The following is a 23,986-nucleotide window of genomic DNA, read 5'->3' as shown; positions in this document are numbered from 1 at the left end:
TGTTGAGCGAGCTGATTTCTAGTTACTATTTCCTTCTTTCTTTTTTCAAATACGAGAAACCATTATTCATTTACAAGGTTTCTTTTTTACATATTTATTTATGGGAAATTGCTTAAGTTAAAACTTAACTGGCTTCATTCATTTTCTACTATATATTTTTAAAATAACTTTTAATTTATTTCTATTTCGTCTATATGGAAAATAGAAAATTAGATATCCATAAATATCGTTAAGCTTAGTGAATTAATTTTTTTAAAATATCTACACTTTTAAAGTAAAAAAATCATAAAATTAAATATTTGATATTAAAAAAACATATTTGAAATGAAATAAAACGAAATGTGAACACCATTTCACGAGTTTACTTCCGTGTTCAAATCTAGTTTTTTTTTCCTTATAGAGTAGCTCTAATATTATCTTTTTTGATCGTAATTGTTGTATTTCATGTGTTATATCTAATATTTAAACAATACGAAACACATTGATATAAAACCTAATATCAAATCGCAGTATTTGTAGAACTTTTTGAAAAGTTATCCAAATTTCACAAAATAGCCGAAATGTTTGAAATATTCGTTTTAATATTGACTTTATTTCATAAGTTATCGTATTCCACCCATTGTTGGAATTCCTTGTCCTGTATTTGATTGTGCACACCTGTGAATTAGGATAATATATTTACCCGCTATTTCCGTCACGTTACCCAAAATTGACCGTCCTACTGGCCACTGGCATTCCATTTGAAAACCGTCACGCTATTTCCTATAGACAGTCATATCAAATTGTCTCGTTTTTTTTCTTCTGAAAAGATAAATGTCTCGTTTTGATGGCTTATGGTGTATTTTTGTTTTGTTTTCAACTACATGAAGATTGGAGCCGTCATAAATTATATTAAGACCATGCTCCAAAATAAATATTAACTATATATTTAACAATGTAATAAAATAATTTTAAAAACTAATAGCTTTATCTATATATATTTGAGGTTTATGTTCAAATTATAAATTTAATAATACATTAAAATTTTTAAATTTAAGCTAAAGTTATGTATTTATTTTGAAATTTTTCTTAATATATTTATTTTTTAGATTCGGACTATGTTCGACCGCTCTAATAGCACATGCTATTAGACGGACATAATGAGGATATGTATCTAGTATGTATGTCTCCTAAAGCCTTTTTTAGTATCTGAAAGTATAACGGTTAACTTAATCTCTATTTAAAAAAACAAATATTTTAATAAAATAGATGTATAAATGAGGATTTAGATTTTTAAAATAATAATTATATTTTATACAATATTAAAATAAAGTTAGACATATATATGGATGAAGCTACTAAGTTCTAAATCTATAACACTATTTTTAAATTGTACCGTTAATAGTTTTTGAACACGACAGAGAAATAATTTGATATGAAGTGAAGTATTTCCGGTTTACATAGCCACATGTTGCAAATTGCTTTGTGGCATTGATGTAGAGATAAGTAGAATACGGCTTTAATACCAAAATTTATGTATTCCAAAAAGACCTCGACTACAAAATCATATTTGTAAATATAAGAGCACCCGCAGTGGAACACTTTTTAGGGAGTCTCTCTCTTCAAAAAAAAATGAATAACATGGGAGAGTGGAAAAATAACGAGAGACGTCTTTGGGAGAAGAGACTTTTGCCATGAGTTCAGAAACTTTAAACTAACGTGTCTCTTTGATATTTATTCATTGTTATTAGTTTTAATTATACAACTAAATAATTTGAATAAACTATATTATAATAATCTTTAGAAACTCAGTTTAAGAACAAACCGCTAATGATGCTCCTACTAAGAATTATAAAAGGAATACTTGAATTCTCAATTTTCAAAATCGGTTAGACAACAAGAAGAATGGTTATCATTCTTATTTTTTCGATGTGAACATAGTAGTATCTCCAAACTTCAATTTAATGACACACTGACGCATTCAGTTTCTCATTTAGACAGTCTAGCTCTAATACAATGTGAATGTAGAGATTTTGATTGGTATGTTCGCCACCATATAAAACATCATACTGTCGTTTTTAGATGACTTCTGCCATTAGCGAATTTCTAATTGGCTTATTAATCTTTTTTTTTTATTTAAAATTCAAAATAGGAACAAATCTGATGGTAAATTATTGGAGGAACATAACATTCATGAATAACTGAAAAGTTTGAAAGACACAAAAGCCTCCACATTATTGATAAAACAATTAGATCATCTGAAGTATTATTATATCTCGCCATCCCATAAGTCTTCAAGAGACTTATAAGGGCTCAGTGTCTCATGAACAAAGAAGGAAGCATTCAATAACCTAGCCTGCATTTAATCCAAAACACACACAAAACTCTTAATTTAGACAAAGCCAATAAAAAGCAGGAGAACTATGTTACATAATGAAATGAAATGAACTAAGTGGAGATGTAGCCGTACCTCCTCAATCTCTGAAAACTTGGCAAACAAGTCATCGGGTATTGACCAGTCAAAAACCTCAAAGTTCGCTCTAATTCTTCCTTCATTGGTACTTTTAGGAAGCACACTGTTACCCATTTGAAGTCCCCAGCGAAGTGCGACTTGAGCAGGAGACTTGCCAAGTTTTTCCGCAACAGTGTTCAGTATAGGGTTCTTCAAAACATCGCTCTTGAGCCACGTTGTTCCTGGAGAACCCAATGGAGAGTATGCCTACAAGAATATTTCAAATAAAGTGTATAATGTATGGTGCAATTTTTTTCACAAGGCAGAGAAAGCGATGCTTACGGTGAGGTGAACTCCTTTGGCTTTGCAGAACTCTCGTAGCTTAGTCTGTTGCCAAGAAGGATGACATTCAACCTGGTTAACCGCAGGAGGAACACGAGCTAACTCCAAGAGAGTAGCTAGCTTCTTGGTGGAGAAATTGCTTATACCTATGGCCCGTGCCTTGCCCGAATCATAGAGTGCTTCCATCGCTTTCCATGTGCTAGGAATATCTACAGGCATAAGGTTCTCGGGCTTAGCTCCAACAGAACCTTTCTTCATCCGTACAGGCCAATGTATCTTGAAAAGGATCATAAACAAATTTGTTAGTCAATAATCAGCCCGTTATAAAAATTAATCCCCGTGAGCAGAAATGCTATACAGATTAGGTTTTAAGCAAAAAAATATAAACAAGTTTCAACACTATATACGTTAGCTAGTCCTCCCACATCTGAATCAATATGATTCAGTGCACAACTGTACCATTGAAATGATGCATGCTTACCAAATAGAGATCGACGTAGTCAAGCTGCAAATCCTGTAGAGTTCTTTTTAGTGCCTCAGGCACATCTTGAGGGTCATGATCCGTACACCTTGATATGAAAATGCAATGATTGAAAACTACATTTATTAATCAAGGAGTATACATTTTAAACACAATACCAGAGTTTGGAAGTGATGAACAACTCCTCCCGTTTCACTACATTGTCTTCAAACAATTTTTTCAATACTGAACCAATCTGCAAAAGAAAAAAAAAAGGCAACAAGCTTTAAAAAAAAATTAAAAATGTAATTAAAAAGCAGATCATTAATATGCATAAACACACATGTTTGTTGTTACTTTCGCCATAAAGAGAATCAATAAGGAATTATTTTTTTTAATTTGATCGGTAAATGCAAGATCCATTAAATCAAGCATCTACGTGTTTCATTCTACCTCTTTTTCGTTGCCGTAGATCTGAGCGCAATCAATATGACGATATCCGATCTACAATCCCAATCAAGATAAAAAAGCTTTAGTTGTACACTTAATTACGACATAAAACTAATTGAACAAATCAATCAACATAAAGCATTGTTAAAAAAAAAAGCAAACAAATTAACTTTTAGCATATGTCCATAGAATCAGAAATTTACCAAGAAAGACGAACCTTAACAGCTGCGGCCACGGCATCACCGACAAGACCCGGAGAGGCTTGCCATGTTCCCAAACCCACCGACGGGATCTTAGCGCCAGTGTTGAGCTCAAAGAATCTAATTGCGTTAGCCATTATCAGAGGAGATGGAGTTCAAGATCGCTACTGCTCTTTGGTTCAGAGTTCAGACGCAAACAGCATTTCTCAACTTCCTCACTCATTAATAATAGACAAAACTAAAAAATAAAATAAATAATAATAATAGACAAAACTAAAAATACTAAGGAAAAGCGACAGAAGCGGGAGATTCGTGGCGAAATTGATTTCTTTCTCGCATGCTTAATTATGCCACGTCAGATATTGACCATTACGTGGCAGTAGCTTATTCGTTGGTTTAATATGTCCTCTTTGCTAATGTCTAGTGTGATCATCAAAGTGATACGTGGAAAGTATCTAATTCGATCGTTTAATATAGAGTCTGTCACTATAGTGCGTAAGTATTGTTCAACTTTTTTTTTGAAAACTAAAGTATTGTTCAAGTTCAACTTGTTAACATTTCTTTCCTAATAAGACATATTACATCACTTTCATGAAGATATCTCCATGTAAAAAAAATATAATAAATTAAAATTTTGAAAATTATATTCACATTTAAATATAATATATCTTTTTATGGTTACGTTTTGATTTAATTTAAGAGACTCATATTAAAATCCCCCATCTGAGATGCTTTGAGTTTTTATTCTCTTAACAAATGATCTCTGAAAGGGGATTTGCGTATGAAATGTGTTTTAGACAGTTTAAGAATTGTTGATATTACGGGAATCTCCATGAGAACTAATTTGTAGATGAGAAATTGTTAGAAACACAACAAGTGAAATACTATTTTTTTTTTAAATACCACCAATCAAATAATATACTAATATTTGAGTTTAGGATTTAGTGATTATTGTTTATAAGGTTTAGAATTAAAGGTTTGGGGTTGGGTTTATAAATGTTTTATAAATATTAAAAATATTAGCTTAGTGTAATTTTATCACAAATTTAAGATATTTATGAAAATAGTCATTCATTAATAGTAAATTTAAAAAGTGGTATCAAACTTGTGGTAGAACTGAAATTTCTCTTTGTAATAAATGCAATTGAAATATATATTACATAAATTGAGATTATATATATATATATATATAAGAAATATGCATAGAACTATAGAAGATAAGGAGGCTTTTCTGAAAGCCAGTAAGAGTCCTCCAAGGTAAGATCTCCTAATCGGGAATAGTTTGATCAAATTTCAAACTTGTATGGTTTTGTAATGCATTTGCACGACTTTGGATTAATATTTTATAAACACTATATATGTGGTTGACCAAAAACACACTACATATATGTAGGTTCTAAAGTCCGTAGATAAAGAAAAAATAATAAAATATTATTATGTTATAAACTGTGTGAACACTAGAACGTAAGTAAGAAGTTAGAATACACATAGATCAAAAAATAAGATAAGTATTCTTATGATTGGTATAACATAGAGAAACCATTAGAGTACATGTTTTAAATTTGATAGATCATAGACAAACGACATATATAGTACATACTTTACAGTGTACACAACGTTGGACATGATCAACGTTAAAAAACCACAATCCCATAATTTCTCAAGAGTATATCAAATATTCATATAATTTTTATACAATTAAAAGTCACTTAAAACACACATACACAAAGCCATGCATGAGACTACCCTTTGGTTGAAAATCCCACGCTTAGAGAATCAATCTGCCTACCCTTATTACATATCAGGAATTCAACCGGTCCAAACCCTACATAACTCATAAAAATATCAGACACTTAACCTAACCAATAGTAATTACTTATTACAAAGTCACGGACTCTTTCCCTGACGCGCATCTTCAAGTTCCCTTCGCATCATGTCACGACCCGACGGTGAACGGGTGACTGAACTCCAGTGGAAACAGCAAACGTAGTGGTAGTGATCGTGGTCTTCGACGACGCTGTATCCGAAGAAGAGGACGAAGATCCAAGACCCGATCCGAACCGCCCTGAATCGCCCGGAAGACGAACATAGTAAGAAGAAGAAAGCTCGTCGCGGTAACGGATTTGCATGACGGCTCTATAAACAAACGGAATTAGACCCTCCATGTTATGTTTATTTCTCTAGTAGCCAAAGAAAACAGAACCGTTTGGTCTTTATAGGGAGATATGAACTACCACATGGCGTTTCATGATTTGTTACTATATCCACAAGTTCCTCACGTCATTTTAGTTGCTATATTTTAACAATATATATTATATGATTTTGAATGTTAATAAGAGACACTACAAGAAAACACAAGTTTTACGAGGGCAGTTTTCCTCGTTACTTCGTCGTAAAAGCAGTGTTACGACGAATTAGCGAGGAAACGCGTTTCGTCGTTATACGTTTGTCGTAACGCATATATCCTCGCTAATTCGTCGTAAGTTAGCGAGGAAATAATTTCGTCGTAAAAGCGAAGGAGGATATTTCGTCGTAAAGACCACGTAAAGATTCCACGTAAGGACGTCGCTAAGTTTCCTCGTAAATACCACGAAAAGCTTTCCTCGTAAAACCCACGTAAATAAATACTCGTAAAATTAACGTAAATACCTTGAGAGCTTTCCACGTAAAGAAAACGTAAAAACCTTGATAGATTTCCACGTTATTTCCATGTAAATGTTTCCTCGTAAAAACCACGTTAAGCTTCCACGTAAAGAAGCCGCAAAATTAGCTACGAATTTACTTCGTTTCATTATTTTATAGAAATATAAAAAATTATAATTATAAATATAATTATAAATATAATTTAAATTATTAATAAAATTAAAATTCTAAAAAAATCAAAACCAAAATATTTTATATAGAAATAAGTTTTGAATTCATAATACAATAACCGAAATTAAAAAGAACTAAGGGTGGTCGTTAATTAATCGCCTCGTAGAATTCATCACTCCTCGCCTGAACATCCGCCTCGGCATGTGAGTCGTCGGTCGGTGACTGGCCTGGGATAGGATTTTGTTGTCGCATGGTCCTCAACAAAGTCGCCCATTCCGGATTTGTGGCCGCTACAACGTCCAAGAAGCCCTCGAGTCCACCCATACGAGATCGGAGCTGAGTAGACTCTATACGCAGCTGAGTAGACTCTCTACGCAGCTCTTCGGACTCCCTACGCAGCTGAGAGACTTCCTCATCCCGTCGCTGAACATAAGACGATGTCGCTCTCGGAACATCGTTGACGGAACCAATCCCCAACGTCCGTCCCTTTTTTTTAGGGACAACCTTAAAAACAAAAAATAAATTTTGTTAGTAAAAATTTAAAGTTAAATTAAATGAATATTTAAAAAATTAAAATTTTAGAAAATTTACCTCCTCGTAAAGCTTATCCACTTCAGGTGTGGATAAGGTGACGGGTAATCCATCGGTGGACTGTTGGGTCAGCTGGGTCTGGCGTTCTTCAACCCGAGCAGCCAAATCGTTGTAGATTTGCTCGGACTTGCCATCTATAAATCGGCCCGCCTTGTTCTTGTGGGTCCTCTCGTAAAGTTGCATAAGAGACGGGAATTCTCCCGTCTCTTTGGCCTAAAAAAACATTTAAGAAAGTTGTTAATTAGAATATATATAAAAATATACTAAAAATTTAATATAATTAAATTTTTAATTACCATTTCCAAACGGACACCGGCGTGGGGTTTTTGGCCCGTAGTGTGAAGCATCGGCCCGTTCCCGTGCTCATCGACTGTGTTACGGGAGTTAGAGCAAGACTGGGCGATTCTAATGGAATCAGGAAGACGCCAATATCGGATGAGGCCATCCCAGACATCCGTGGTGAGCTCAGCGGGTTTGCCACGCTCATACCCCTTCACGATCCAGTCACCCTTCCAGTTGGAGACCGTGTCCAACAAGCGAACTTTCGCCTTCGCTTCAAACTTCTTTCTCACCCTCTCAGTGATCCCCAAGGCCCAATTATATTTTTGCTGTTGGAAAAAATAATTTATAATTAGTTTTTTAGAAAAAAATATATATATAAATAATAAAAAATTTAAAGATATATATTTAATTAATAGAACTTACAGCGTAAATTTTGAACCACGTCTTTCTGACGTAGTGGGGCGTCATTTTCCAGTTCGGATGTGCCATGGAGAAGTAACCTTTTATCGTATCGGTTACGTCCGATGCAAGACATCCGTCAATCCCCCACCTGAAAAATACAAATTTAAAATATAAATTATTTTTAAAGTTATAAAAGAATTTAAAAAGAATAAAAAAATAATGAAACATACCATAAAGTTCCGTCCGGTCGGTCGGGGTCGATGACTGGTAAACCTTCTCTGGTCGGTCGGGGTCAATAAGCATAGCTCGCATCGTAAAATTCGTCTTCGTTGAACAGTCATACGTCCTCACCCCTGTTGACCACAAATCCTTCAACTCTTTTATCAGTGGTTGTAGGAAAACATCCAGGGACCTTTTTGGATGGTTCGGACCAGGTATCAATATCGTCAAGAATAGCAACTCCCGTTGCATGCACATCTCCGGTGGCAGGTTGTATGGCGTAAGAAAGACTGGCCACAATGAATATTGTCTCCCTGACATTCCGAACGGACTAAATCCATCTGTGCATAATCCGAGATACACATTCCGGCTATTGCTAGCAAAATCCGGATGTACTTTGTTGAAATGTTTCCAGGCTCTTGCATCTGATGGATGAGTCATCTCACCATCCGTCTGAGTATGCTCGGCATGCCATCTCATCTTTGCAGCAGTCTGCTCTGATTGATACAATCTTTTCAATCTGTCTGTAATTGGTAGGTACCACATCCTTTGGTACGGTACCCTATTACGTCCCCGTCCTTGCGGCTTGAATCGTGGCTTCTTGCAGAATCGACATACTTCTAGCTTCTCATCATCTCCCCAATAGATCATGCAGTTGTCGATGCAGACATCTATCATCTCCGAAGGCAACCCAAGACTATAAACTAATTTCTGAATCTCATAATAAGAATCAGCAGACACATTGTCTTCCGGCAAATACTCTTTAAACAAGTCCGCCCATTCGTTCATGCAACTTTCAGGTAGATTGTGATCAGTTTTAATATTCATCATTCTAGCAGCCAACGACAATTTAGAGAGACCTTCTCTACAACCACTGTAAAGTGGTTGATTCGCCGCGTTTAACATTCCGTAAAACTTTTTTGCATCTATATTAGGTTCTTCATCTTCATCATGAGCTACGAATGCATCAGCTACCATATCATGAACCCTATCATAATCTACCATCTCCTCCTGATGGTAACTATGTTCATTATGCAAATGATGATTAACCGGTTCTTCCTGAAAATTGCTATTACTACTACTAGCTTCATTCTGATCATAATTATAACCTTCCCCATGTTGAAACCAGATATAGTAATTTGGCGTGAAACCTCTATTTATTAAATGCTTCCAAACATTTTCACGGTTTGCCAATTTCGAATTGTTGCATTTCCGACAAGGACAGAACATCTTACCACTTTCTTGGGCGAGCGGTGTTGAATCTGCTTGGTGCATAAATGTCTCCAGCCCCGCAAGGTATTCTTTCGTCACTCTCCCGTTAGCATCTCTATGCATATACATCCAATTCCGCAACTCGTAAATAGTCCCAGAGCCAGCCATTTTTTTTTCTTTCACGTTTTTTGTTGTTGGTGTGTTTAAAATGATGTTCCAACATCCATATTTATAGAAAATTTCGAATCTGGTAGTTGTAATTTTACTATGAAATTACGACGAAAATTAATTGTATGGCCAAAAAAAAAACGTGAGCCACCTACCAAGTTGGTGGATTCAAAATTTCCTCGTTAAGTACACGTAAAATATTTCGTCGTAAAGCACTCGCGAAATTTACGTGGATTTTACGAGGAAAAACTATTTCCTCGTAAAAGCCACGTCAATTTACATCGTCTTTACGACGAATATTTTTTGTCGTTAACTTACGACGAAATAACGATGCTTTTCTTTCTCAACGTACTTTCCTCGCAAAATCAACGTTTTTTTACGAGGATTATTTTTCCTCGTTAAACTTTCTCGGTAAAGATACGTTTTCTTGTAGTGAGAAGCAACCTTTGAGTAAGAAATTAGCTACATGAAGAATCTAAAAGCTACATTCCAACTAATATGAAACCACGGCTGGTCCAACGGATTTATCTTCAATAAATATATTAATTAATTTCATCCACATCCAATTTTAATAGTGTTTTGCAGCTGGACTGCTGGAAAATTGTGAATTTGCAATCCTATTGACTATATCCACATTTAGTCAATAATATTGTAAATCAACCATGTTAGTGTTCGTAGTTCTTTTATATTATTATTATGATCCTAGTTATTATTATTTTTGACAAAGATCTAATTATATTTTCATATGTTAATCTTGATTCTTGTATGATTAGTTGATTACATAAGTTCATCGATGTAAATAGTTAATTAAATGATTTGCGACTTTTTATATAGCAAAATATAAATATATATTTATAAAGTGGTAGATGTGTTTGGATTAATTATAGTAAAGAATGTATGATGTCAATATAAGTATTTAGTAAGTGGTGGCGTATTGGGGGGGGGGGGGGGGGGGGGGGGGGGTGGATATAACAAGAGACGCTTACGAAATTGTGGCCAATATGCTTAAATGCTAATTGCTATTGAGGAATTAATTACTCCGTATGATTGACTACTGCTTAGATTAAATGGTTATCTCAATCTTGATGATGACTGCGATAATATCTGTAATTAACTAATTATCGATTAGATTGAACTTAAAGACTTTTAGACTAACCATACAATTTATACTCGACATTCTTTATAATTTGGTATTTACATATTATCCTAATACCAAAAGATCATCTCCTAAAATTTAGTGGACAGAGTTAAAACATGCATGAGGGATTATCTTAATAGTGAGTGACATATGAGATTTTAGGACTTGTTTCTTGGTGCAAAAATTTTAGGACTTACAGAACATATAACATTATGCCAATGAATCTCATTTGGTAGTCAGAATTTTACAGGTTACTAGTTTTGCAGTTCCATTAGAGTTGGATTACGGACTTCTTGTAAGGAGACGATGAGATGTTTAACAAGAAACTACTGGTGTCCATCCTCATTGAAAATTTACAGAATAGCAATAAACACTATGTTCTCTTGATTTGGATCGAACACGGAATGTAGAAAGTTTGAACAAACTAGAAAATTAATGAAGAATACAAGAAATCTCTCACCCAGTGTGTTGCTTTTCAACTTTTGAATTATTTTATAAGATCTTCTCTTTTATACTTACTATGAACCAAAAGCTAAGAGGAACGTCTACATCACAGCCCTTTCTCAACTGGATTTTAAACTAAATAACATAAATAATTTAATACTTAAAGCTTTTGAATATAAAGAAGTTTGGCGCCGAAACCCCCATAATCGTTCAAGCCTGAAACCACATCATCTAATATTAGTTTTATTTCAATGAAATTGAAATTATTGCATAAACAAATAAACAACATGAGATTTTTTATTTTAGAATTTCTCAAATTAAAAATAATCCTTTTTCTAATTTTTTTATTGTTAAGATATATATTGAACAAGTACAAATCATCCTTGCCGAAAGCGTTTTTTTTTTAAATTTGAATTCAACATGAGGAACATCAACAGGAGTACAAAAAGAACGGATGAGGAACATGAGTTGCAGACGTTTTGCTAATTTGTAAATTCTCACATCATCAGATCCCATAAATTTGGGGCATTGGTATGTAACTAAAAGTGTGTTTTAGCAACAAAAAAAAAAACCCTAAAAATGTATGAAAATCCTCCTAATTTCGCAGTTGACGGAAAGGAGTAAGAGAAAACTCACGGACTTTTAACTCAACAGGCCAACGAAACAAGATGAGAAGATTGATCTTATACGAAGTCACACCCTCAGCCCAATGGCCACAATCACTGTAGTAATATATGGAAATGTCACAATCATAATCATTGGTGGGGTTCCGGCAAAAAGATGAAACCATATTTTTCGACCCAAAAAAATGGAAATGTCTCAATTATTTCCATTTATAATTGAGTCTGAACAAATGAATAAATCCTTAACAAACTTTGAACCAATACTCAACCATGCTTGGCCTGATGGAATAAGATGGATGTGCAATAAGTTAGTGTCCATTACTTTCCTTTTTGTGTGGTCAACTTAGGTCCATCCATCTCTTTGTGACAGTTTACAAGAGTATTTGGGGTTCAATTAAAAAATATAAAAATAAAAGGCAAAAGCGAGTAAGATCAGCTATAATCTATACACAAATGGCACTAAGATCTAGATTAGTTACCTATCACGGTACATTTTATTTGGATTTGATGATGATATAAAAATACTATGATGAACGTTTTCTTAAACCTTTTCTGTTTAGTTTATGTTCGCCGCGTCTTGATTTGATTATGGTCCTTTGTTTTTAAGTCTTAACTAGAATGTGCTTTAGCGTTCTCATACTTTCTTGACCCGAACATTACTAAACGATCCGTTATCTCTGAAGTGAACATATTTGAATTTTTCTAATATAGAAATTTCGGAAAACAGGTTAAAGACATGTATGTCTACATGCCTCGTTTTAATTTAATTGTAACATGTGATGACATAGTTTTCTTTTTTGAGGAAATCATGTTCCTGTTTTCGTCAAGTTCTTTGTATGCATATCCCATTAAATAGTTTGTCCTTTTGCTCCACATACTCTTTTCACTATATGCCGTTATAAGATTCTAACACTCCACGTCAGTTTTTCTTTATTCCAATTCATCATTCAACACATATTCAATTTTATATATTAAATTAGAGGTTTTTAAATAAAATTTGACATATTGTTTTACTAATTAATAATTATTATCTTTTATGTTCAAATTAAATAAACCGAACCTCTATTTATGAAGAATTAAAATAATAAAAAAAATTGTATAAAAAGAAAAATAAATTATGTAATTTATAATAAAATTATTAGTTTTAAATAATTAGATAAATATCAAAATATCAAAAACTTCTAGAAAGTGACATGTGTTGTCAGTATTTCCACTTTTTTCTTATATTCAAATAGTTAATTGTATTCAGCTACATTTAATCTATATAATTTTTTTTATAATTCAACTACCTCTTAAACCATGTACAATGGTCACAACTTTTCAACACTTCAAATTCACTTTTTGGATTCCACGTCATCTTCTCTATTATTTCATATAATAATTCAACAATGATCTATTTTTTTTTACCTACAATGGGTTGTTTAATAAAATACAACAACTATCTATTTTTTTTTAGTTAACAAAAAAAATTCAACACCTTACCTCACAATTTTATCATATTTTATTTTTTTATTTTCTTTATTTTGTAGACAGTATATTAAAAATACATTTCAACTTAAAAGTATCTTAATTGTTTTTTAAATAAATAAATACAGAAATAGAAATCACCATTAAACAAATAAAATTACAAAATAGTGAAAATGACAATTTGTTTACTATACCCAAAAAATGAGACTAATATCTATGTATAAATCATAAACATGATGAATTTTGGTATAGTTTTTGTTTTAAAAATTAAGTCTTAATAATTTAGAAGAAAACAATCGCACATATTTTACCAAATAATAGAACATTGCTTGTAGGTCCTATGAAATATCTCTTCCTTTCATATGTTGCCAAGTGTCACAATTGGACTAATTTTAGCTTCGTTCGACTTGTTGAAAATATTCAATAAAATATAATCCACGTGTATTTTTGTAAATTCATTTGGTTTATTGTAGCAATTAAACTGTTAACAAAATAATTCAACAGCCCCTTTGTTCATGGTCTTATAATGAATTTAAATGTTGAATTTTTTATTCAACATTCCATTGTAAGTAGTCTTACATTAAATTAGTGCATTTATAATATATATTCAAACAGAAACATTCGTATTTTTATTCTTTCGTAAAAATATTTTTTTTTTTGAAAAATATTCATAAATTTACAAAGAAAATTTAATTATCATTAATGAAAATGTTGTCTTTTGGTTTTTGGGCTTAAAACTATACATATCTATTATTTTATTTACTGCATATATGACCTATTAAGAAATCTCATTCCAGCAAGCATATTTATTAATAGGTCTAAAACCGTTGATGGTTCTAAACAAAAATAAATAAATTATCTACAAAATGGTAATAGTAGATCATTACAAAATCTATAAATTAGAATGCTTCACATGAATACAATGCATTTGCTTTATATGACAAATTAAATAGTTTATTCAGTTTTATGTACTATTATAAAGTATATGAGAAATTAAATCAATTTTTTCTAAAAAATATTATAATTATTTTTTCAGTTTTTGCCTGTCAACCATGTCGATTCACGAGTTAATGGAGAATATTTGAATTTTATCAAAATTGTAATTAACAGACTTTCGTTAAATCTAATTTGTGGAAACATATCAATTGGTAGAACATCTGATAGAATTCTACATCAAGGACATAAGCCGGTACAGATTATATACGACCACCGGGTTTACCGGTTCGGCCGCGGTTCTATATTGGATATTAAAACACTACTTATATCTTAATTCGTCTATAAACCACATATGTACTCCCATTAAAAAAGTTAAATCATTTGTAAAAATAGAATGATTTTTAATTACACCATTTAAATGTAGATGCACCATTATTCCTCATCATTTGATTTTGGTACGGGTATTTTGATATTTGATGTTTTGGTTCTAAAAATTTAGGAACCATTCAAGTATTTACAAAGTTCGGTTTTGTTTCAGTTGGGTTATTTCAGTTTTTGTTTCGGTTCAGTATCAAAGTTTGGAACCAGCTAAATATGCAAAAAAAAAACATTGGGTCCAATTTAGTTTTGATTTATTCTGGTTTTTTGGATAATTACGGATTTATAGATTAAAAATATCAAATAATTTGGGTTTTCGGTTTAAATATCAGGTAATTCAGGTTATTCGGATAAAATATCTAATAATTTATATAATTTTTAATATTTTTAATAAAAAAATATTCGGATGATTCAGTTTTTTGGATAATTCAGATTACAAATAGTATTTTTTAGATATTTGATTATTTATAAATTAAATATAATTAATATTTATAAATATATAATTTGTATCTTAAAGTTCATGTATATTCGGTTTTCGGTTCAGTTTCAATTTTCTGGTTCTAGAGAAATATGATCTTGAGTTCCAAAAAAAAAAGAGAAATATGATCTTTTCGGTTATTTATGAAGTTCAACTGAATTTTGGTTTAGTATTTTTAGTTTGGTATGGTTAGGTTCGCGGATCCGGAAAAATATGCTCAAACCTATACACTATCTTATATAATTTTATTTTTAAAACTAATTTATTTAATTTGAAAAATAAGTCTACATTTTACAAGTGGGAGTCAAAATCTTGTAGTCCATTAATGAGTTTGTCCGTTTGCTTCACATACACTATTGCAACAACTTCGCTTGGCACAGCCTTCTCCTATGAAAACACCGGTATTATATCTTCAAATCCATCATTTTCCTGTAAGACGAGTATCTAAGGGTAACAAACTCATCAATATTTAATTTAACCTAATGTTGTGGAAGAATATTTCTGATGATTCGCTAATATTCAGATTTAAAACATTCAAGCAGTTTTATTGGGTTAATGTGAATTCTATTATACGAATAATTGTTCGACATTTGTTGGGTTATATTATAGCCTAAAGAGTAAACGCATAAAGAAGTGTAAACGGTATACTATATCATTACTTGAAAAAATCTTTCTGATCTCTATGCTAAAACGACGTGACAAACTCGTCTCTGCAAACCACAAGAGGAGTGAGGATAGAAGACTTTGCTAATTGCTACCATTCGCACAATCTCGCGCAAACGCAAAACTTCAGTAGACCAAGATATTCACATGTTTGACTTAAAAATCAACGATTATCATGCCAGAAGCTTCCAAGATGAGAATGGATCCCTTTCTAGTCTACGAGTTTTGACTAGTTGTGCATTTTCCACGAGGGTCCCAAACTACCATTAGCGTCATTTCCATCCCACCCAATTCATCATTTATTATTCAGGATAAAAGGTAAAATGCTACGCCCTTTAATATTAAAACAAGTTCACATGGTTCCATGATTTGTAAACAATGCTAGCAAAAGGTTTTGTCAATCTTGTACATATGGTTTTTTACAATGTACATATAATATCACTATTATAAATCCATTTTAAACCTTCTGAAACTAAATATTGAAATAAATAGTGAAGTACATACAAAATTTATGTTTACAGATTCGTATAAGTATCACATGTATTCAAAGTTCAAAACTATTTCGTTTTTCCTCTAAAATAAACAGTATATAAAATAAAAAGAAAGAGTTTTAAATTTAATTAACACAAAAACAGGTGGGAAGTTATGTCGTCGGCAAGAAATTTGAGAACATTAAGTTCTGTATCCACATAAATATTTGAGAGGACCTTGTCTGCTCAATTAAGTACGTGTCTTCCAATACCTCTTTGACTCTTTCACATTACAACTTTTGGAAATGTTGGAAAGAAACTCGCTGTATTTGGAATATTAGACGACCGTGAGTCCGTGATCGGTAAAGTGTACCAAGGCCAAATCAAATTATTAGATAAGGATAAAATTATTGTTTATATATTAATTGAAAAACATTACAACATGTGTTTTTGGTAGCTAGTTAACCACGTATCAACACAAGAATAATTATTAAAATCGTTAGACAAATAAATTGGTCCATTTAAATATAATTATATTTTTTATTAAACCAAATATCAAACTAATTAGTAGTTTACAAAATAATATTCTTTCTTTTTTTCTTAAATAAAAATTATAGAATTACCTAATATGACTAACATATATATATATATGATAATTAATGATTATGAATAATACAGATTTGATAATAATTTTTGTATCATCTTTCTTTATTGTTTTATTTTATATTATTAAAAGAAATTAAACAATCACATTAATCATATAATAAAAATATTATACTTTTTTATATGTTATGTTTTGAATTTTCTTAAAACGACTATAAATTACTAAAAATGGTAAAGTCTCACACTGAAAATTTTGTGATCAATGGTTTAACTTTTTTTTGTTCAAACAAGATACAAATGATCATAAATCGTATGAATATAAAATCTCATTTAATAGATTATATATCATATAAAATACATAAATCTGTTAGTTTCAAAATTTGCATTGAAAAAATATTGAGATCATAATACGTAATTATTTTTATGGAAATGAAGATCGGAAAATAAAGATGAAGCCATAAGGATTCCAGGAAATTGTATACATATTTATATATATAATGTTAAAGAATAGTTTGAGCAAAATTTGGTTGCATAATACTATTTTCTTTTTTTTCTTTACTTTATCGAGAGAGAATGATTCTCTCCATTGCAGATTTGAAAGAAAAGATTATGTGTCTAGTTCAGTCTATTTGAATTTATTTCGGGTTTAATATAGTTGTAAGTATCTATAAAATTGAATGTAAAGTTATATTACGTTTTTCTATACCTAAAATTAATTATGATGAGGTAAACGAAAAAACATACTCAAATTTTAAGCAATTACCACCATCAAATTATTAAAATAAAAACAACAAAAAAAATTATTTAATATTTTGTGTCCTATATATACTTTATTAAATTTGAATGTTTTCATACGTAGAGAAAAATAACAAACTAAAAACACATAATTGATTTTAAATTGCAAACATTTTATTATTTTAGATATTTAACTCCGTACAAGGCGCAAATTATCACCTAGTACTCCATTACATCTTAAACTTTCCTTGATAACGTGTTAGTTTAATTCTGGCGCCCTTTATATAATCATCTATTAGTATGTTTATGTTACACACATCACCACGAGATTCTACGCAAGATCAAGTTAAAAGTGAGCATAATTAGTTCAAAAGGATTTTACATATTAGTTAAACTATTGCCTCACACACATATATATCTCAAATCAATCATGTAAAATCTATTTTCAGTATGAAATCCCTAATAAAACTTAGGGAAATTTGGCTGTATAACCTTCAAACAAATTATAATTCATTCTATGTCTAAATACCCTAATACACCAATACACCATGCATCTTTTATATAATAATACTACTATGCCCTCTTACACAACCGGTAAAACCTGTAAACTAAAAAAAACTAAATTAATAATACTTACCTTACACACATACAACGTGGCCTTTGGAGAATCACATACCTTGTAGAACGTGGGTTGTTTCTTCTCCATTTTTGATCCACTGTGTAACCACCAAAACCATTTCTGGAGTAGCTTTGCCTATGAGATGCCCATCTGCAATGACTCGCTTCACTACTGACAAAAAGCTTTGCGCATCTGAAATCTATGGAGTCGCCGACAACGTAAACGGCACCGCCGCAAGGTTCGTCAACTCTTTCTTCAATCACCTTAATCTTTTCGGTTTACGAGGCGGTTACATGTACTATTCTCACGGATGTTGCCAGTTACACATATCTTTCTCGCTGTGAATATCCTTGAATTGATCGGAGAAGATGAACAGTTTTTGTAACATTGTGTTCTATTCTATTTTATGCGTATAGAATAGAAATGTAAAACAATATGTATTATGAATGTTTTATTCATGTTATGTAATGTAAAATAGTCTGTTACTATATGTATTTATCATGTATCGTTCCAGTTGATGATTAATAAAGAAGGTGTTATTTTCTTCACCAAGTACTATACTATGTATTTTTTTCCATTCTATTTGGGTTTAGAGTTTATATCTGGGTTTAGGGTTTATTGATTAAGATTTAGGGTTTAGTATTTGGAAGGTGGGGTTGAGGTTTGATGGTGACCCTATCATGTATCGTTCCATTTGACGATTAATAAAGAGTGTTCTATTTTGTTCACCAATATGTACTATACTATGTATTTTGTTTCATTCTATTTGGGTTTAGGGTTTATACTTGGGTTTAGGGTTTATACTTAGGTTTAGGGTTTATACTTGGGTTTAGGGTTTAGTGATTTAAATTTAGGGTTTAGTATTTAGAAGGTAGGGGTTGAGGTTTGGGTTTAGTGATAGCCATAGTATTTAGGAGTTGGGATAGTGTTTAGTATTTAAAGATTATGGATGTGGTTTTAGTATTTCTATAATACTTAGTGATTAGGGTGATTAGTGACTAGAATTTAGGGTTTAGTATTTAGAAGGTGAGGGGGTATGGTTGGGGTCAGCGTTAACTTCTTTCATGCAATCATAGACATTTTATAGTTTTACCAATATGTACTATGTTATTTATTTTGTTCCATTCTATTTGGGTTTTGTGTTTATATTTGAATTTTGGTTTATAGGTTCTTGCCTAGGGTTTAGATTTACTAAGTAAATGTTTGGGTATAATAAACCATATTATATACATTCTATTTGGGTTTATACTTCCTTGATTAGGGTTTAGCTTAATCTATTTATTTAGGTTTAGCGTTTAGGGTATATTTGGATTAGGGTTTAGTGACTGGAATTTAGGGTTTAGTATTTAGAAGGTGAGGGGTATGGTTGGGTCAACACTAACTTCTTTCATGCAATCATAGACATTTTATAGTTTCACCAATATGTACTATGTTATTTATTTTGTTCCATTCTATTTGGGTTTTGTGTTTATATTTGGGTTTAGGGTTTATATTTGAGTTAGGGTTTAGTGATTAGAGTTTAGGATTTAGTATTTGGAAATTTATGTTTTTTTGGGTTTAGGGTTTATAAACTTTTTATTTTATTTTTTAAATTATGTTTCTATCCGCTCATTCTACTTCATATAGTAAATAAATATGTTATAAGTAAATTTGTGACATGAGTTCTTTTACGTGATGTGTTTGTAAATAATAGTGATTCATTATTGACCAGCAATAAGAAAATTTTGGGTGGATTAAATTGGTACGTGGCTGCATGTGTTTCTATCAAATAAAGTAGTATTTAATTTAATCTTTTCCCTACGTTATTTTGACCAAGTCATATCTAGCAATACAATATTACCGGATGATTAATGGAAGAAAGGGCAAAACCGGATAACAATTGGTATAAATGATAGATATTACATTACGTCAAAATCAATGCTACTCACTTAATTTTGATGCCAAAATTGGTTATTCAGCAAATTGACCCTAAAACTTATCCATTTGTCGTTTTTTCAGAAAACTTAACCATTTGTTAGTTTGATTTTCGTGGTACAAAAGAAATGATCCTCACGTGAGCTTACAACTAGAATAATAATAATTTCTAAAATATTCTCATTTTAAAAAAACCTTTAGAATATTTATAAGTCTCAAATGCTATTTGTCTTTCATTTACTGGTTTATTTTCTTAATAATAAATACTTAATGTGTAGTGAACGAAGGTTCAACGTTAACTATTAGAGCATATCTTACCAAAACCTCTAATAGTTTTTTTTTTCAAAACCTCTAATAGTTAACGTTGAACCTTCTTTCACTACACATTAAGTATTTATTAGTTAGTTGAAAATACTAGTGCCGAATATGTTCTGTAAAACTAAAAAACATCCTTATAGTTACAGCATCACGAGCGTGATAGATGGCTGATTTTATAACTGGTATGAGTTAAATAATCTTTAACCTTGGAAGTTGGAACACATATCACCTACTTTGATTAATATTCTTAATCAAGAGCAGTCCCCACAAAGAACAAAAAACTTGCTTTTCTAGAAAGAAAAAATAAAAATAGAAAAAGACTTGACCACTCTCTCCAATATCATTAAGTATATTTCTTTCTTCAACCACTCTATATAATAAACTCAAATAATATCAAAAAGGAATCTAAAAAAAACACATAGAGCAGAGAAAAAAGAGGAAGCCATGTTCTTGAAGCTTATCACCATCTTCTTCTTCTTCTTCTTCTTCAACCTCCTCTTTCAATCCCAAGAAACATGTTCCCAAAGTACCAACTTCACTTACAACGATGGCTTTAACCCACCCACTGACTTATCCCTCCAAGGGATCACCACCGTCACACCAAACGGTCTCTTGAAACTAACCAACTACACCGTTCAGAAAACCGGTCACGCCTTTTACACCAAACCGATCCGGTTCAAAGACTCCCCAAATGGCACCGTTTACTCATTCTCCACAACCTTTGTCTTTGCTATTCACTCCCAAATCCCTATACTTAGCGGTCACGGCATCGCCTTCGTCGTCGCTCCTAACCCTAGCCTTCCTTACGCGACGGCTAGCCAATACATCGGTCTCTTCAACATCACAAACAACGGCAATGACACGAACCAAGTCTTCGCCGTGGAGCTCGACACGATCCGGAGCACAGAGTTTAACGACACTGATGATAACCATGTCGGAATCGATATCAATAGTTTGAAGTCGGAGAGAACCTCGTTAGCCGGGTGGTGGGATGAGAAGGGACAGTTCAAGAATCTGAGTCTGATCAGTCGTAAGCCGATGCAAGTCTGGGTCGACTACGACGGTGGCTCGCACAAGATCGATGTCACGATGGCTCCGTTCAACGAGGACAAACCTAGAAGACCGCTTGTGTCGGCTGTAAGAGATCTTTCTTCGGTTATACGCCAAGACATGTTTGTCGGTTTCTCGTCCGCGACAGGTTCTGTTCTGTCTGAACATTTTATCCTCGGGTGGAGTTTTAGGGTGAACGGTGAGGCTCCACCTTTGGCTTTATCGAGACTTCCGAAGCTTCCTCGTTTCGAACCTAAGAGAATCTCTGATTTTTTCAAGATCGGGATGCCGTTGATCTCCCTCTTCTTGATCTTCTGTTTCATCTTCCTCGTCTGCTTCCTCGTGAGGAGGAGGAGAAAGTTCGCGGAGGAGATGGATGATTGGGAGAAAGAGTTTGGCAAGAACAGGTTCAGGTTCAAGGATTTGTACTACGCGACCAAAGGGTTCAAGGAGAAGGACTTACTCGGAACCGGAGGGTTCGGGAGTGTTTACAAAGGTGTGATGCCTGGGACGAAGCTGGAGATCGCCGTGAAAAGAGTCTCCCACGAGTCGAGACAAGGGATGAAAGAGTTTGTGGCGGAGATTGTGAGTATTGGTCGGATGAGTCATCGGAACTTAGTCCCTCTCTTGGGGTACTGCCGCAGGAGAGGTGAGCTTCTTCTTGTGTATGACTTCATGCCTAATGGGAGTTTAGACAAGTACTTGTACAACACGCCAGAGGTAACCCTAAACTGGAAGCAGAGGATCAAGGTGATTCTAGGGGTTGCTTCTGGATTGTTCTACCTTCATGAGGAATGGGAACAAGTGGTGATTCATCGAGACGTTAAAGCCAGCAACGTTTTGTTAGATGGAGAGCTTAATGGAAGACTCGGAGATTTTGGTTTGGCTCGGTTGTACGATCACGGGTCGGATCCTCAGACCACGCACGTTGTTGGGACATTGGGATACTTAGCTCCTGAACACACCCGGACAGGGCGTGCAACAACGGCTACCGATGTTTTCGCGTTTGGAGCGTTCTTGCTAGAAGTCACGTGCGGGAGACGTCCTATAGAGATCAGGCACGAGATCGATGAGACGTTCTTGCTCGTGGAGTGGGTGTTCGGGTTATGGAACAAGGGAAACATCTTGGATGCTAAGGACCCTAACATGGGTTATGAGTATGACGAAAAGGAGGTGGAAATGGTTTTGAAGCTAGGTCTCTTGTGCTCTCACCCGGACCCGAGGGCTAGACCAAGTATGAGACAAGTGTTACAATATCTAAGAGGAGATGCAAAGTTACCAGATTTGTCTCCTTTGGACTTTTCGGGGAGTGGGATGATACTTGGCCTCCAAGACGGGTTTAGCGAATTAGGGATGTCGTATTCTTCCTCTGTCTTTAAAGGGTTTACCGGTGGATCTATAGCTGATTCTCTACTCTCCGGTGGGAGATGAATGTTTCATATATTAAGATGGTTTTTGTGTGTTTTGCATTTCATATCTAGTTCTTGACGATAGGGGACTGTGTAAACTATATTTTCGGTGTATGTTAAGGTAAAATTTAAACTTTTATCTAAAGAATTGATTATGACCAATGTTTTTAGATGAAACGCGTACATGTATTAGAGGTACAATCTAACCATTTAAAATTAACTAGCCTTCAAAATTGATCTTTGTGCAATGTGCTGCTGCTTCTAACATGTTATTTACTATGTATAAAACTATTCCTTCTGTTTTGATAAAAAGAAAAAGGAATCCTTCTGTAACATCTGCTCCAAACGATCAAAAAGATATTCACTTGTTAGAAAACAAAAACAAGTTAACTCATGTTCTTACTAGAAGACGTGTGAGGTAAACGACGACCTATTGAGAGAGAGCTACAATGATAATTATGAGACGCTTTGCTCCTGGATTGGGTTTCCGGATTATGGAAAAACAAGGGAAACATATATGCTAGAGGTGAAATTTGTAAATACCGTAGGTCATGAGGTGCATTTGAAAATTTTAGTCTGGGCAAATTTGAATATACCGTAAGTCGTTGGGCAATTTTGTAAATACCATAAGGCATGAGCGAAAGTTGTAAATATCCCAAATCGTGGAACAAATTTGGCAATACCCTAAATCGTTGGGGTATGGATGAATAAAGTAAGTTGTGTAAATTTGTTTAGGATAAGTTGTGCATCATATTATTAAATAATTTGTAAATACTGTAAGTCGTGTGCTAAACTTAAAATATCGTAAATCATAGGGAATATAGTAAGTCGTGGGTACATTTGTAAATACCAAAGTTTGGGATAAATTTGTAAATACAGTAAGTCATGGGTAAATTTGTAAATACCGTAAGCTGTGGGCAACTTTGTAAATACTGTAAGTTATGGGGCAAGTTTTAGGACTGGTTAAGTAGAAGAATGCATGGCAAGTGCCTTCACCATATTCATACAGTACATATTGTTGACAAAATAATATAAGTTACACGCAGATTGGTGAGAGATGGCCTAAGCAAAGAAGACTAAATCACTACAAGAAAACGTAAGCTTAACGAGAAAATTTAACGAGGAAAAATAATCCTCGTAAATGTACGTTGATTTTGCGAGGAAAGTACG

General features: G+C 33.0%; 3 protein-coding genes across 3 annotated transcripts; 1 reads left to right on the top strand and 2 right to left on the bottom strand.

Moving 5' to 3' along the window:
* Positions 1-2,089: 2,089 nt before the first annotated feature.
* LOC125606836 (NADPH-dependent aldo-keto reductase, chloroplastic) lies at positions 2,090-4,133 on the bottom strand. The gene is made up of 7 exons (XM_048775703.1): positions 3,901-4,133; positions 3,687-3,737; positions 3,413-3,489; positions 3,255-3,342; positions 2,774-3,049; positions 2,450-2,698; positions 2,090-2,335 (listed from the first exon to the last, which is right to left on the bottom strand). The coding sequence occupies exons 1-7, from the start codon at positions 4,018-4,020 to the stop codon at positions 2,249-2,251; spliced, it is 948 nt and encodes a 315-aa protein (XP_048631660.1). The 5' UTR covers positions 4,021-4,133; the 3' UTR covers positions 2,090-2,248.
* Positions 4,134-5,539: 1,406 nt separating this feature from the next.
* On the bottom strand, positions 5,540-6,113 carry LOC106420179. Its single transcript, XM_013861027.3, has one exon. The coding sequence runs from the start codon at positions 6,046-6,048 to the stop codon at positions 5,815-5,817; it is 234 nt and encodes a 77-aa protein (XP_013716481.2). The 5' UTR covers positions 6,049-6,113; the 3' UTR covers positions 5,540-5,814.
* A 14,619-nt stretch (positions 6,114-20,732) lies between these two features.
* LOC106392934 (L-type lectin-domain containing receptor kinase IV.1) lies at positions 20,733-22,978 on the top strand. Its single transcript, XM_013833705.3, has one exon. The coding sequence runs from the start codon at positions 20,802-20,804 to the stop codon at positions 22,836-22,838; it is 2,037 nt and encodes a 678-aa protein (XP_013689159.2). The 5' UTR covers positions 20,733-20,801; the 3' UTR covers positions 22,839-22,978.
* Positions 22,979-23,986: the final 1,008 nt, after the last annotated feature.

The sequence above is a fragment of the Brassica napus genome, chromosome A3 (assembly GCF_020379485.1).
Source record: "Brassica napus cultivar Da-Ae chromosome A3, Da-Ae, whole genome shotgun sequence".
Lineage (NCBI taxonomy): Eukaryota > Viridiplantae > Streptophyta > Magnoliopsida > Brassicales > Brassicaceae > Brassica > Brassica napus.
This window is presented reverse-complemented; position numbering and strand designations above follow the sequence as displayed.

Coding starts and splice junctions, on each gene's coding strand:
- LOC125606836 (XM_048775703.1), bottom strand. CDS start 4,020: ATGGCTAACGCAATTAGATTCTTTGAGCTCAACACTGGCGCTAAGATC. Junction 3,738..3,900: donor CCGTGGCCGCAGCTGTTAAG/GTTCGTCTTTCT, acceptor TTGGGATTGTAG/ATCGGATATCGTCATATTGA. Junction 3,050..3,254: donor ACTACGTCGATCTCTATTTG/GTAAGCATGCAT, acceptor ATCCTTTTCAAG/ATACATTGGCCTGTACGGAT.
- LOC106420179 (XM_013861027.3), bottom strand. CDS start 6,048: ATGGAGGGTCTAATTCCGTTTGTTTATAGAGCCGTCATGCAAATCCGT.
- LOC106392934 (XM_013833705.3), top strand. CDS start 20,802: ATGTTCTTGAAGCTTATCACCATCTTCTTCTTCTTCTTCTTCTTCAAC.